At 43.4% G+C, this 15,046-nt stretch overlaps 1 protein-coding gene across 1 annotated transcript in view; it reads left to right on the top strand.

The window, feature by feature from the left end:
• LOC134407543 (fatty-acid amide hydrolase 1-like) overlaps positions 1 to 14,809 on the top strand; it is a 32,366-nt gene extending 17,557 nt beyond the window's left edge. Inside the window, exons 8-15 of the mRNA XM_063139404.1 lie at positions 411 to 536; positions 1,509 to 1,606; positions 3,704 to 3,803; positions 5,865 to 5,905; positions 8,340 to 8,379; positions 9,881 to 9,989; positions 13,832 to 13,977; positions 14,072 to 14,809. Coding sequence (XP_062995474.1) covers positions 411 to 536; positions 1,509 to 1,606; positions 3,704 to 3,803; positions 5,865 to 5,905; positions 8,340 to 8,379; positions 9,881 to 9,989; positions 13,832 to 13,977; positions 14,072 to 14,200 — 789 coding nt within the window. The 3' untranslated portion in view covers positions 14,201 to 14,809. The remainder of the gene's footprint in view (positions 1 to 410; positions 537 to 1,508; positions 1,607 to 3,703; positions 3,804 to 5,864; positions 5,906 to 8,339; positions 8,380 to 9,880; positions 9,990 to 13,831; positions 13,978 to 14,071) is intronic.
• The last annotated feature ends 237 nt before the right edge of the window (positions 14,810 to 15,046 follow it).

The following is a 15,046-nucleotide window of genomic DNA, read 5'->3' as shown; positions in this document are numbered from 1 at the left end:
GTTTTAATTTTTGTGAACCGCCCAGAGAGCTCCGGCTATTGGGCAGTATAGAAATGAAATAAATAAATAAATAAATAAATAAATAAATAAATACGTACCCCGAAATGGTTACAGATAACCCCATACAAACCCCATCACTTTGGTCACTTACAAACCCCATTTGTAAGTGACCAAAGAACACTTACATAGTTCATCTACTGCATATTTCCCTAACCTGGTGGTGCCCTCCAGTCTTAGCCAACATGGCCAGTGGTCAAGGCTGATGGAAGTTATAGGCCAAAACATCCAAAGAGCAGCAGGTTGAGGAAGACTGATCTAGTACTTCTGCCTTTAATGAATCCAGCAGGATTATTGGATGTTCTGGTCATTGCCTTTCAAAATTGTTCTCTTCCCTCCCCTTTGCACTCCAGGTGTACTCTGGTTTTCGTCCCCTCCGGATTGGATACTATGTCACCGATGTCATCATTGCGGCAAACCCTTCCATGAAACGAGCTGTACTGGAAACAAAGCAGCTTCTGGAAAAGGCTGGACACACGGTATGTGAGTTGGTCTGGGTTTCTGGTCCTGCCAGCTCCCAGTCATCAATCAGATTCTTTTGGTTATCAAAAGCTACTTGTGCAAAAAGAGGACAGTTTATTGATAGAAAATGGATCCAGAATGTATATACAAGGAAAGCAGGCATCTTTGTCACAAGCTGGTTGTCTATTTGAGTCCCCCAAACAGAAAAGAAGCTGTTCTCCCAGGACCACAAGTTTCTTCACGCTGGAACCAAGATCGAAACACTTTGGATTGGATCTTATAGGCTTTTCTGCTAGATACTTCCCTCCCTCTCATGATCTGACAGACAGGCAGGCACTCACAAACACTCTTAGGAGGAAGGGGGGCTTCTCCTATCCAAGCTGTTCTCAAAACATCTGTTGACTTAGCACACTTCCTTCTATCACCATGAAATGCTTTTTACATAGCTTTTTAACTACATTTCTATTTCTGATTTTCAGAAGCTTTCATCCAGTGGAGAAATTAGAGAAATGTCTAGTGTTTGGGGTATTTTCCTGTTGTTTGAGGGGAATACCTAGCATATCCTAAGATACACTTTAATGTTGTTTTCATGTATCTAGGCTCAATCTAGACCATTTTGTAATGTGGATAGAAAGCCTACAAAGAATTTATAGGCAATTTTTTTTGGTGGCAATCTAATACTGAAATCTATATAAAATATGTGGAGGTGAATGTCTTACATTGTTGTTGTTGCCAAAGGATGTGTGTGGAAATTTGGAAGCTTCTAATTCTGTGTCTTCAAAATGCCAGTGCCTGCACTGGCCAATTGTGACTTAGATCTTTACCTCCTTTTCTAGAATGTCACAAGTTGCCACTTCCAGGAAGATCGGCTGTCCACACCCTCTTTCTTGCAAAGAACAAATGAGTGATTTCTTGCAAATTAAACTTTGTCTTCAGTTGGCATTATGGTGACACAGATTCTCAACTCATTGCCTTGGTTTCCTTTTTAGCTTGTTCCCTTCAAGCCCATTCGCACGGAATATTTTTTCTATAACGTTTCGATAGCTGGGTTTTTTGCTGACGGCGGTGCCACCTTTCTGGAAGGCCTGTAAGTAATATGTTACCTAAATTCTGGTATGTATATGTGAAAGAAGGAGAGGAGTGTAGGACTTCATATGTATAATGATTAAACATGTCTTAAACATGTCCTTACTGCTTTCATTTTCCATCACCGGGGGGAGAGAAATGTCTAAGAGTTCTGAACCTGATTAACCATCCTCCACTGAACGTGCACTCTGTGAATAGATTTCATTCCTGCAGCTTAACAGTGACTTATGCTGCTGCAGATGAAGCACAATTGTATGAACCATCTACTCCAGAGGACAGCAACCTCCAGATGGTGGTCCTAATCCAGCCCACACAGGTTCCCTCTCCAGCCCATGGAACCTTCCTGGATTCCTCTAGGGAGTGGTGTTTGGCCTCTAATCCCTGCCCCCCTGGAGGAATCCCTACTGAACTCTGATCACAGTTCAGAGACATCAGCGGAGGATGTTGGCAGACAGGGGACCTCCTTATATGGTGACTTCCCCATTGAAAAAGCTACTTTAACTGCCCTGTGTCCTGCCTCCAATAGGAGAAAGTCCAGGGCAGGTACATCAGCTTCACTGCATGCAATGAATGTGGTTTTAGCGGATGTGCCAGAAGGATCATTCTCTCACCAAAGCCTTTAATCTTCACCTGCCCTGTGTCCTCTCCCCAATGGGAAATAGCATGGGGCAGTGAAGCCAGTTCCAGGTAGAAACGCAAAGAGAAACATCCTCCCCAATGTGCCTACCTGGACTACCAGTAGGTATGACTATGTCCCCTGGCATCATTAGGCTCATGGAGGGCTGAGTGGAATCATCTGCCCCCCCCCCCAATTTTAGTTGCCATCCCCTATTCTACCCTTTGCTACAAGTTATGGTTGATGCAGCTTTGATGGAGACTCTGTGAGCCATATGGGGGTGGGGGGAGAGAAAGCCCCATAGAATGCAGCATGTGGTTTGGGTGCTTGCCCACATGAGGAATTTAAAAGGAATACAAACTCTGAAAGTGTAAGCAGACAATAAAAAAAAGATGAAAAATGGAAGAAAGTCAGGATCTGTATTGGGGCCTCTGCTATTTAATGTTTTCATAAACTCTGTGCAGACATGGGTGAGTTTTGGGATAGCAGCCCATTTCATGGAGCACTGGGCTGTTCCCTTCAAGTCCTGCTTGTGGGTTTTCCAGAAACAGCTAGCAATGCAAGCAGCATTGGAGATGGGATGCTTGACTAGATGCTTCTTGGTCTGATTCAGCAGGATGTTTAGTTTGGATTGGGCCATAGCTCTTCCAAACACTGTCCAGTGTGTTGAGTTATGGCTTTAGAAGCTGATTAGTTATGGCACAGACTGGGTTTCTGGCACATAACCTTTTGTGTTAAGTCTCTGTCTGGGCCCTCCAGAGACTAGCAGAGATTACAGCGGTTCTCAGCCAAGTCAGCAAAGACGTTAATTAAGACAAAGCTTCATGTAGGTTAAAATAAACCTTTTACTGGCAAATAAATATATAATTTAGTTATGGCAGTACAGATACAAATACTTACAAATGGTCAGTCAATACAGCTCACATCAAGTTGGGTAAGGGACATGGAAGTAGTAATGAACATGAAAACACATTTACTTTTATAGACAACCTGTACAATGATGCAACTCCTTGCAACCCTTAATTGAAGACAATCAGTTAGACAATTATTCAATTATGACACTCAATGTCCAGGTGTAGAGTTGACCTTTAAGTTTCTGCTGAGTCTTCTGTTCTTCCAGATCCTCAGCAATTAACAAAGCAATGGAAAACATAACCAGGATCCATTCCAGGATCCAACACAGTGGTGCCTCAGCCCCTTTGTAATATCTTTGTGCTAAGGGTAGCAGTTGTGTCCCACTTTCACACTGGTGCTGGGTGCCTTATGCACAGATGTGGGAGGTCCTGTTCAGAGGAATCCTAACTACTGCCTTTTCCACAAGAAACTGATGGCATTGGATGGCTGTAGGAAACAGACATTTTTGAATGACAGTAGAATGGCAGCAGTGATGGTTGATGACCTAGAGCTGGAGGACTGAAGACTATGATAATATAACATTCAGTGTGAAGATAATGCAATCTGGTTGTCTTGGTTGCCTTTCAGCAAAGAGGAACCTTGGACTCCTAGAATAAAGGATTTGCTGCTCTTCACAAAAGCACCTAATTGGCTACGAAGCCTCTTCTCCTGGATCCTCAGACCAATAGTAAGGCTTGTTGCTTGATAACCTGTCCTGATTTGCTGAAGAAAGCAGCCAGTGGCTATTGCCACCACAGAGTTTCCTTCATATATTTTCAGAAGGAAATTCTTGTTGTTACCGAACTATGTGTTTCTATGACATGTGCATGTAAACACACATCTGTATACGTGGACTCAAATGACATGGAAATACTAGGGTCTTTGGCAGAGCCAAGGGGCAGTATCCAACTGTGCCCTTGCATGGCAGCCAGCTCCACTGGTCCCTGTGCGCATGCAGCCAGCCCTGGCATGCACACAGCCTCTATTGCTGGTGGCCGTAATGTAGCATTCCTTGAGGCAAGCCTCAAAACTAGTGGAAACACTTGTTTCTGGAATGTGCAGGTCACACTCTTCCAGAAACAAATATTTTCAGTTGTTTGGGGGCTTTTCCCCAGAAGTGCTACATGGAAGCTGGGGTACACACGTGACGGGGTCAGGAGCCCTGGAGCCCATGGAAGGACTTGATTGGATCCTGCCCATGACACACAAACAGCAGATTGTACATTGTGTTAGACACAGTGGTGAAATTAGCTCAAGCACACTGACAAAGCATAAGGGTAAAGTATACACCTTTATTTTGCCACAAATATTTATAGGTGGAGATTGGTTAGTTTGCTACCTTTAGCAGCAGATCAGCAGTTTCCCCCTCTTATCATCCCTAACAACAATGATGGAGCAAGGAACCATGGAGGTGGGAATTAATGCTTGCCAAATAAGGAGCCAGGAGAATGTCAGGGTAATGGCGGGCTTTGGAGGCCTAAGTGGAACAGGAAAAGCTTTTGTTTCTGTTGCGAGGGACAGAGTCAGAGCAATATCAGGAGAGAGAGAGAGAGAGAGAGAGAGATGAGGAGAAGAAGGAATTGCAGTGGGTATATTTACTTGTTTCAAGGGAGGGAGAAAGCAAAAGGTTGTTCACATTTACTAGGAAATTCACAGAGAACAACAGCTATACAAATTAATGATGGGGTAATCACCCTAGCCAAGAAGACTGCAGAGAACACTGTTTTTTCCTGTCTCATGAAGGGAAAGGCTCCAAAGGCAATATTGGGAGACTAATGAAAGGCCAAGCTGTCTTTAAGAGCATCTGAGTCCCATATAGCATTGTTGAATTCCTAACAGAGAGTCCTTGAAAAAAGAATTTTGATTAGGGAAGGAGTGTGTGTCCTTTGAAATCTTGCACATTCTTTCCCAAATCAGTTCCCCCTCTCCCCCTGAGACTCTCTATTACATGATTTTTGTGGCAGTAACTTCAGGTTCATACTACCATTCAAAACATGGGAGCAAATCCTCAAGCCATGATATTAAATTAGGCTGTGAGACCTTATCTAGACTGGGGGATTTGTGATTCTATATATAAAAAATCCTGATAATCTTTCCCCCTGCTACTTTTAAAGCAAGATTGTAGACCCTATGTTTACAGAGAAAACTTACAAGGGGCACCGCAGCATGCTCCCATGGACATGTGCTAAGTGCTTAATTCCCTGCTTACTTAATGACCTCCAGCCACATTCCCCTATCTGTATAGTCCCATTGTTCCTCACTTCCTTGCTAAAAGAAATGTCAAGCTGTACTGGTAAAAGTTGAGAAGAAAAAATGCACAACGAACAGATTTGTATTAAATCTCCTGAGGTTCACAATAGAACACAATAGGTTCACATTTCCCTTAAAGCAGAATATACATTTCCCTTAATGCCGAAGTCATGGGTTATTTTGGAAAAGGGGGTGGGGACATGAATTATTGACTTATTTATGAACAACCCTGACCTTAATTCACTCTTGATTAGTCTGAATGCTACACTGTGATGTGTGGCAGATGGCATTGTGACATCTGAACTTGAGAAACTACGAAGGGGTTTTCTGTTTCATAGGCTGAGGTGGATAGGGAAACCTGACTTGCATTGCCTTTTCCAGCTAGGCACACTTCTATTTTTTTTTATTCTTTTTATATGGCATTTATTTATTATTAATTTTTTAAAATAGCAACCAGGTTTGGAAACCTATCACATGAATTCTTCTTTTGCTTCTTTAGAGTCCTCGTATAGCAAAAGTTTTGGGAGGCATGAAAAAGAGGTAAGGATCAGTTATGGGAATGTAAAGACTTCCTTTCTTAGGGCTGCCAATGCTGGTGATGTACCTTTCAATCTCCTGATGCAGTGAGAGAAGGGCGCTACTGTTCCTCCCACCTGTTTCCTCGCTGGTCCTGTTGTCCGCCACCTCCTTTACTTGCTCTGGCAAGCAGGCCCCTTAGTCTGCCACCCAGCAGGTAAGCAAGGAGAGAGGACTGGAGAGGAATGGTGGGAGGAACGGTCCCTGTCTATTCCCTCACTGCAAGGTACCTTTCCAGTACCCAGGGAAAGAGCTGACCACGTAGTCTTTATGTGCTGCTCATATTCTTTCCCCCTGTCTAAATTACTCATGACTAAAGGCTGAGTCAGTTCAAACATTTAGGCAGGTAAATCACACACAAGCCTTCCTGTGGCTGTTATGTTCTATAACAATGTACTGTAACGTTTTATTTTTAATATCAAAAAATGTCAAGTATAATTAAACAAAGATAATAATTTTTGTGAACCGCCCAGAGAGCTTCGGCTATTGGGCGGTATAAAAATGTAATAAATAAATAAATAAATAAATAAATAATAAATTGCAAATTGGAGAAAAATGAAATATGAGCACAAGAAAGTCTCTGTACAGCTTTATAAATACAGGTGCAAGCCAAAGTAAAATGATATGCCAGTAACATACAGCCTGTAAACAAATCATGAAGGGATTAAGAGTAGCTCAGCCGAAGTTTAGTTATTGCCCAGAAAGAAAGTCCCCAGATAGTAAATTTAACGAAATAACATTTAAAAGTCTCTGTACATCTTTAGTAAAGTTAAACCTTTTGTTAGATTTGATTTTTCTCTGCAAACTGTGTTCATGGGGAACCAACTGGTAAGTAGCAAATTCAAGGTCTGCGATTGAGATGAGTTGTGCACAAAATGTATATACTTGCATATTTTACTGAAATTGCTAATTTCACCCCCTGCTACCCCCCCCCACCCCAATTTGGGATATTTGGTTACAGATTCATTGGGTAGGTTCACATGTCATGCTAAGCCACCCTGCGAATAAGCCAAGGTGGGTTGTTTGTTTGCAGAACAATCCATGGTATGCCCAACAGATGATCGGGATTGCCATGGCCTGTTCTCCCCTTCCTTCTCCCTCAGCCAGCTCAGGCATGTGTCCCAGATGCCTTTGGACCGGAACCCAACTTGTCTCCTTGCCATGGCCCCCTCCCCGCTCCAGTTGCTACCCCTTTTTGTTCACCCCTTTTTATTGTTTTTTTTTCAATGCTTCAGGAGTACACAAATTTGTTTGTATTTTTTTATTATAATTTTGGCAGTCCTTCGCACGTACACAAGTGTGTATTTATGGCTATCTAATAAGTGGAGTCTTGCCTGGTCAATTTCCTTCTATGTTTCAGTTTTCAAGATACATACCTAAGTGGAGTAGATAAAGGACACCATGGGAACATCCCATGAAGAAAGGACACCAGGGAACATCCCTGACCCTTACACATTTTTTTAAAAAAGTTATTTTTTTAAAAAAAACCCCCACTCCTTTACCACTGCAGAGTACTGAATCACAGCTGCTATAAGAGAAGACAGGGTGAAATATGAGGATTCTTAGAAAAAGGAGGATAATTTCTTTTCAGATGTTGAAAAGATGGAGGACATGTGTCAGTTCAACACTTAAAAGTGAGAGAATGACATTATCAAGAGGGAGATACTGCCCTCATCCTTCCCCCACTTTTGGTTCACTAACTCCATTCACTGCCCCCCCCTTTTCGGTGCTTCTGGATAGTGAGATTGCGAAGGGAGGCATGGAGGTTTATTGCTACTCTTGCCAAGTGGCTTGGTAGCCAATCCTGGCAACTCACGGCCAGGGTTCAGATGACATGATAACCCACCATGAGCACAAGCAACCCTACAACAAGCCATGGTTTCTCAGCATGGCTTGTTTACTAAAAAACCTGGGACCATGTAAGTTTCTAGGTACCTGGGGTTTATGCATCTTTGTTTTGGATTTCTGAAAAAAATGCAGTCTGTTGTTTTTTAAACCTACGAAATAATATTCTAAGAGCAGAACTAAGATTTTATGAAGGGAAATTCAGTTCAGTGGACTGGCAGTTTCAGGGAAGCAGCAGCGTGGGTGGGAGGAGAGTGATTAACCCTTCCTTGCTAGGCTGTTGTTAATTATTTCCACAGTAACACTTTACCATTGGAAGTAACCCTAGACAGTAAGGGAAGTGGCTCGATTTGTGTTGTGTGTGCTGTTGGAGTTATGAGCTAGGGTTAAGTACTCATCCCTTCTACTCCGTGATGTTCTGGTTTAGAACATGGTAGGAAATGTAGTCCAATACATGTATAGGGCACCAGGTTGGAGTATGCTGATGTGGAACATGCACGTGCGAATCTGTACACCATTCGCTTTCACCATGTTTTTCTCTTTGAAATTTTAGGTCTGTGCAAGAGCTTTGGAAAATACAAACTGAAATTGTGGTAAAGTTTCTCCTCTGTTTTTCTTTCTTTTTTTTAATAAGAGGTCTTCTCAAGGCTAAACTAGACAATATTTTTAAGCTGCTGACGGGCACCTCCAAATGGTGGGGACTGTCTCTTTGTCTTTGCCTGTGATTGTCCTTTCCTTAGATCTTGCCATATATCGTTAGAGTTCCCATTTCAGCTTTTTGATGGTGAAACTCTGTGCTGCAGCTGCTGCTCTGTAATGACTAGCAAGGTGAACAGTCACAGTATCCGTGGTACTAAGATTCAATTTCAGCTTCAGCATTTCCCCTTCCTCCCCCTCTCTCCACTTTTATCATCAGGGTATGCTGAAACTCTGTTTTTATTATTTTGTTTGCCCATGATGAAAACTGCTAAAAATAATAATACTGATATTTCTGTCACTGCTCCATATTTATCCTACTATGACAGTCAGATCAATATGGCCATCAGTATTGCACTCATAAAGCCACATAAGTTCACATAGTGCAGAGGTATTATTCAATGCCCTTGACCCTGTCCACCTCCACTCCTTCCCTGGCCTTCCTCCACAGCAGTGGGCTCAGAGAAATCAGACTAGGTTTGATGGGTGCCTAGGGGGTGGGTGCCTCTGAACATGTGCAGAGTGGGGATGGGCACCTAGAGGGCCATTTTAACACGTGCTGAGGGGGTGGGGGAATCTGCCTTTTACCCACTTGTAGCAAGGGGACACCAGCAACCCAGATGCTGCCCCCTGAAAGCTGGGAGGCCTGATGCGTGCTTGGGAGAGGCTTGCTGAAATAAAGATTTTCGGAGACAGGTAGCATAGGTGTAAAAAAAAGTTTTCATTATGGAGTTAATTGGTAAATGGAACAAAGGAGATATGTGTGACTTGACCAACCCCCATTTCTCCTTCGACCTTTGTGTGTGGCATAGGAGTGCTTCTAATGCAAAAGAACTACTCACATACTTATTCCTCAAAGAGCCAAACTCAAGCCTATGCGGCAGGGTGTTGCTGTTTTATTCTTTTACTATGTACAGCACCATGTACATTGATGGTGCTATAATAATAATAATAACAACAACAACAATAATAATAATAATGATGTAAATGTAAGCATGTGCAGCTCTGATTCAAACCTCCCCCTGTCCTTTTCCCTGAAAAATTCGAAGCCCCCCAAGGGGGGAGTTAAAAAGAGAGAAACAAAGCTTCCATTGACCACATACACACAGTTAGTTTGAATCCCTTGTTCTCTGAGTCATTTGTGTATTGTTAAATGAAATGTAAGAAGAAAACTGACATCATAAGGCTATAACGCATGTATTTGATTCAAAGTTTCTGCTGTCTTGGGGAGCATGCCATTTTGCACTGCTGTAACTTAATGGCTGGGTAGTCCCATGTAGTTAGCTGGAACTGGAATGGTGCTATGTTTATTGTTGCATTATGTTCCTGCTTGCTGCCATTTCCAAGCCATTTTTCTTCTTGAAGTCTGCCTGTCCTTTCCTGTTCCATCTTCTTTAGGAATACTGCCAGGAATTCATTGCTGAATGGAGGAGACTAGATCTGGATGTGATGCTTTGTCCTGCACTGGGTCCGGCTTATAAGATTGGATTTCCTGAGAAATGTTCAGGTATTTGCACATTACATGGAAAATCAAATTTCTGGAGATCACTGCTATCCCTTAGAGCAGCCTTCCTCAACCTGGGGCGCTCCAGATGTGTTGGACTACAACTCCCAGAATGCCCTAGCTGGCTGGGGCATTCTGGGAGTTGTAGTCCAAAACATCTGGAGCGCCCCAGGTTGAGGAAGGCTGCCTTAGAGGATGTCTGAAAGAACCTTCAGAATTCTTTCAGATAACCCCCAATTTACCCTGTGTCCTTGATGCTCTAAGCCAACTCTAACAGCCAACTTCAGTATTCTCAGGAGCACTCTCTGTTGTCAAGGCAATGATCTAGTGAGTGGATGTGTATATTGTTGTACAACCCAATACATTGATGAGTGGTCAAGCTCTTAAATCAGTGTTGCCCAGTAGTAATAGCTTCCCACCCCAGTGGCTAAGAAACAGTTAAGCATTGGACTGCTATCAGAATTATAGAATAGTAGAGTTGGAAGGGGGCTATAAGGCCATCGAGTCCAACCCCCTGCTCAGTGCAGGAATCCACATGAAAGCATACTCAACAGATGGTTGTCCAGCTGCCTCTTGAATGCCTCTAGTATGGGAGAGCCCACAACTTCCCTAGGTAACTGGTTCCATTGTCGTACTGCTCTAACAGTCAGGAAGTTTTTCCTGCTGTCCAGCCAGAATCTGGTTTCCTGTAACTTGAGCCCCGTTATTCCGTGTCCTGCACTCTGGGAGGATCGAGGAGAGATCCTGGCCCTCCTCTGTGTGACAACCTTTTAAGTATTTGAAGAGTGCTATCATGTCTCCCCTCAATTTTCTCTTCTCCGGGCTAAACATGCCCAGTTGTTTCAGTCTCTCTTCATAAGGCTTTGTTTCCAGATCCCTGTTCATCCTCGTTGCCCTCCTCTGAACATGCTCCAGCTTGTCTGCGTCCTTCTTGAAGTTTGGTGCCCAGAACTGGACGCAATATTCAAGATGAGGCCTAACCAGGGCTGAATAGAGAGGAACCAGTACCTCACGTGATTTGGAAGCTATACTTCTATTAGTATGGAGTTTCCTGAGCATGTTGCTGTGCAACTTGCTATATGGGCAGAGCTGACTTTGCTCCATTCCCTGTCAAAATACGCAATGAGCAGACCCAGACCAGCTGTGCTTAGCCTTTTATTTATTTATGTAAGGATTTATATCCCTCTCCTAGCCTCTATATGATAGCATTCTATAAAAATAACAAGACAAAACGGAGAGAGGTTTTATCAGCACGTAGCAGAGAGATCAGATAGAGAATTGAAATAAAGGCCTGCCATAATAAAAAGGGTTTTTACCATCCAGTGAAATGTGGCAAGGGAGTGAAATGTGGCCACTGGACTATACGGCTGCAAATGATGGTTGCATAATTTGGGTGTAACCTCTGAGAAGGCCCCTCCTGTGCAGCATGCTAGGTTCAGAGTACAGGGCAAGCCGCACTGCATCATGGGGTAAGTATGTGAAATGTGGTCACATGACCGGCATGCACAGAGGTGGGGAAAGAACCAATGATGGTTTTTATCACGCCTGCGATCGTGCAAGCACAGCCTTTACATTATGCCCAGAAAGAGTTTGGTAACCGGTGCAACTGTTGCAGGGCAGGTATGATATGAAGCTGTGAGGGAATGCCAACTAATGTCCTTGCTGCCATAGTCTGGATCAATTGAAGCTTCCAAAGACTCTTCAAAGATAGCCCCACATACAACTCATTGCAATAATCAGTCTAGATTTAACTGAAGACATGTATCCCAGTGGCCAGGTCCAGCCTCATCAGGAATTGGATGCCCTTGTTGAAACAGTCTAATCTGAATGAAAGCACTCCTAGCTATAGCCACTACCTGAGCACCCAAGTGCAAAGCTGAGTCCAGGAGCACCTCCTTTAAGTGGACTACTCTTCTATCCACAACAGGCTGAATTCCTGTTCTAGCACCTGCTTCTCTCCTCACCAAAAACAGACCTGCCGTGTCTGGATTAAGTCTCAGTTTATTAGCCCTCATCCAGTCCATTGCACCCCCCAGGTGCCAATGCAGAACCTCAACAACTTCACTGATGTTAGAAGAAAAGGAGAAATAGAGTTGGATGTCCTCCACTTACTAGTTGCAGGTATTGAATAGTTTAGGGATTAGGATTGATCCCTGTGGGATACCATGAACCAGCAACCATTGCATATGCTGTCAGTAGAAGGAGTGCCGCTGGATTGGGGGAGCTGGCGGACATTTCCCATCCCAGCTCAGCTTTGAGATTGTTTGCGGATGACACCCAGCTCTACCTTTCCTTTTCATCAAACCCAGGTGAGGCAGTGACTGTTCTGAACCAGTGCCTGGGCACGGTAATGGACTGGATGAGGGCTAACAAACTGAGACTCAATCCAGACAAGACGGAGGTACTGTTAGCGGGTGGTTCATTTGTCCGGCGAGGTGATGTTTGCCCTGTCCTGGACGGGGTTGCACTCTCCCTAAAGGATTGGGTCTGTAGTTTGGGGGTGCTCTTCGATCCAGAACTGTCACTTGAGGCACAGGTGAACTCAGTGGCAAAGAGCACCTTTTATCAGCTTAGGCTGATATACCAACTGCGCCCTTATCTGGACAGTGATAGCCTAGCTACAGTTATCCATGCTCTGATAACCTCTCGTTTGGATTACTGCAATGCGTTATACGTGGGGCTGCCTTTGAAAATGGTCCGGAAGCTTCAGCTGGTACAAAACAGGGCAGCCCGTTTACTAACAGGGACTGGCTGGCGAGATCACATTACGCCAGTCCTTTTACAACTTCATTGGCTGCCAGTCCCGATTCAAAGTGCTGGTATTGACATTTAAAGCCCTAAACGGTTTGGGGCCAGGTTATTTGAAGGAACGCCTCCTCCCATATGTACCTACCCGGACCTTAAGATCATCTACAGGGGCCCTTCTCCGTGAGCCCCTGCCAAAGGAAGTGAGGCAGGTGGCTACTAGGAGGAGGGCTTTCTCCGCTGTGGCACCCCGGTTGTGGAATGAGCTCCCCAGAGAGGTCCGCCTGGCGCCTACACTGTACTCCTTTCGTCACCAGCTGAAGACCTTTTTATTCACTCAGTATTTTAACACTTAATTTTAACTTAAATTTAAATTATACTGTTTTAACTCTGTATTTTAACCTTATATCAATTTTGCTGCGTGGTTTTATCCTGGTTGTGCTTTTTATACTGCATTTTGTATTTGTGCTTTTAACCTGTTGGTTGCTTTATTATGGCTTTAATTTTTGTGAACCGCCCAGAGAGCTTCGGCTATTGGGCGGTATAAAAATGTAATAAATAAATAAATAAATAAATAAATTGTGAACCTATAACCCTTTCATGTGAGCAAATGTATTTGTGAGCTGGAGTAGCTGACTAGACAAATTTGCACTGAAAGTGTCCCATGTTCTTGTCAAACACCTATCTCAGTCACTTTAAATGCTGAAGATAGTGTGGTTGCTGCTGAAAACCATTTCTGTGTGGTGGGTGCTCCTCATGAGAGCCATGACATTGATTTGCAAAGGCAAATGGGTCTCCAGAAACAACATTGTGTCTTCCTGGCAGCCACTGGCACGGAGACTTCCATATATGATGCAGCCCACACTTAGTAGCTCAAGGTAAACGTTGATTCTGCAGTCAGTTTTCCATCTGTAACAAGGAAGATAGTCTGCGTCTTAGGCTTTATAATGGGATTTGGTTTATAGTGCACTGTCTGCTCTAAAAGCTCCATATACATTATTAGCTATCATTGTAAGTTGCCAAAAGAGTGAACCAGCCATTTTTACTATGACTAAAAGTAGTAGCCCATCACTCTAGACTTTGTCCTCTTGTCTCAACAGTGGGATCTTTTTACACTCTCTTGTATAACTATTTGGACTTCCCTGCTGGAGTGCTACCTGTTACGACGGTAATGAAGGAGGATGAGGAGGAACTCAAAACTCTCAGAGGGCACTATAACGATATGTGGGACAAGTTCTCTGTGAAGGTAGGCCTTGGCAGCAGTTGCTTTGTTGTGGTTACGGGCAGCCTTTCTTTGACCCCGGCACCACAACAATTCTTCCCGCATTCTGTCTCTGCAGGCAGTGGAAGGGGCCGTGGGACTCCCCGTTTCTGTCCAGTGTGTGGCTTTGCCGTGGCAGGAGGAGCTGTGCCTCCGGTTCATGAAGGAAGTGGAGAAGCTGACCTTGGAAAAAGCAAGAATTCCCTGAATGGGATATTGAAGAAAGCTGAATCATGGGAAGCTGCCACTGGGGCCTGGCAGGCCCATATGCCCATCATGGACATCTGTTTTGATTAAATAACTGAAGTAGTTTTGTGTCTGGAAGTGACTTTTTTCATTTATTGTATTTCTTACCCACCTTTCAAGACTGCAGTCTTCCTTATGGCAGCTTACAATATAAAACATGCAATTCAGTATTGATATAACTCTCCCGGTGGTTCCCTCTTTTGCAAACAGAACATTTCAGAGCCAGCTGTTTGTCCAAACTGAGGCCACTTCCCCTAAGAAATGCTTTTATTGAACTCAGATTCCAAGAGATGCCAACCGCAGTTCTGGATGGACTCTTCCACAAGGTGCCATTTGAATGCAGACTATGCAGCTGTGGCCAACATCAAGTGGAAGACATTGTCCACTGCATGTTAATTTGCCCTCTGTATAGGGACCAAAGAGAGAGATTCCTGAAACCCTTGTTAACACATGGATATAGGAATGCCCTTGCAGAAACAGTTATTTTTCTTCTGAGTTACAGTATGTGACACATAAAGTGGCTTTCTTTGCACTGGCAGCAAAAAAGATAAGGAAGAGAGAACTAGACAAAATTGCCAGAAATTGTTGTTGTTGTTGTTGTTATTATTATTATTATTATTATTATTATTATTATTATTATTATTATTATTATTTATATAGCACCATCAATATAGATGGTGCTGTACAGATAACACAGTAAATAGCAAGACCCTTTTGAGGTATTTGTAGTACTGTATGGATGCTTTCTTTTGATGTATTTGTCATGGCCTTTGGCTGGTACAATAAACTTCGGATTATATGTTATGTA

The sequence above is a fragment of the Elgaria multicarinata genome, chromosome 1, assembly GCF_023053635.1.
Source record: "Elgaria multicarinata webbii isolate HBS135686 ecotype San Diego chromosome 1, rElgMul1.1.pri, whole genome shotgun sequence".
NCBI classification, from domain to species: domain Eukaryota; kingdom Metazoa; phylum Chordata; class Lepidosauria; order Squamata; family Anguidae; genus Elgaria; species Elgaria multicarinata.
Note: the sequence above shows the minus strand (reverse complement) of the source record. Positions and strands in the feature narration are given on the sequence as shown.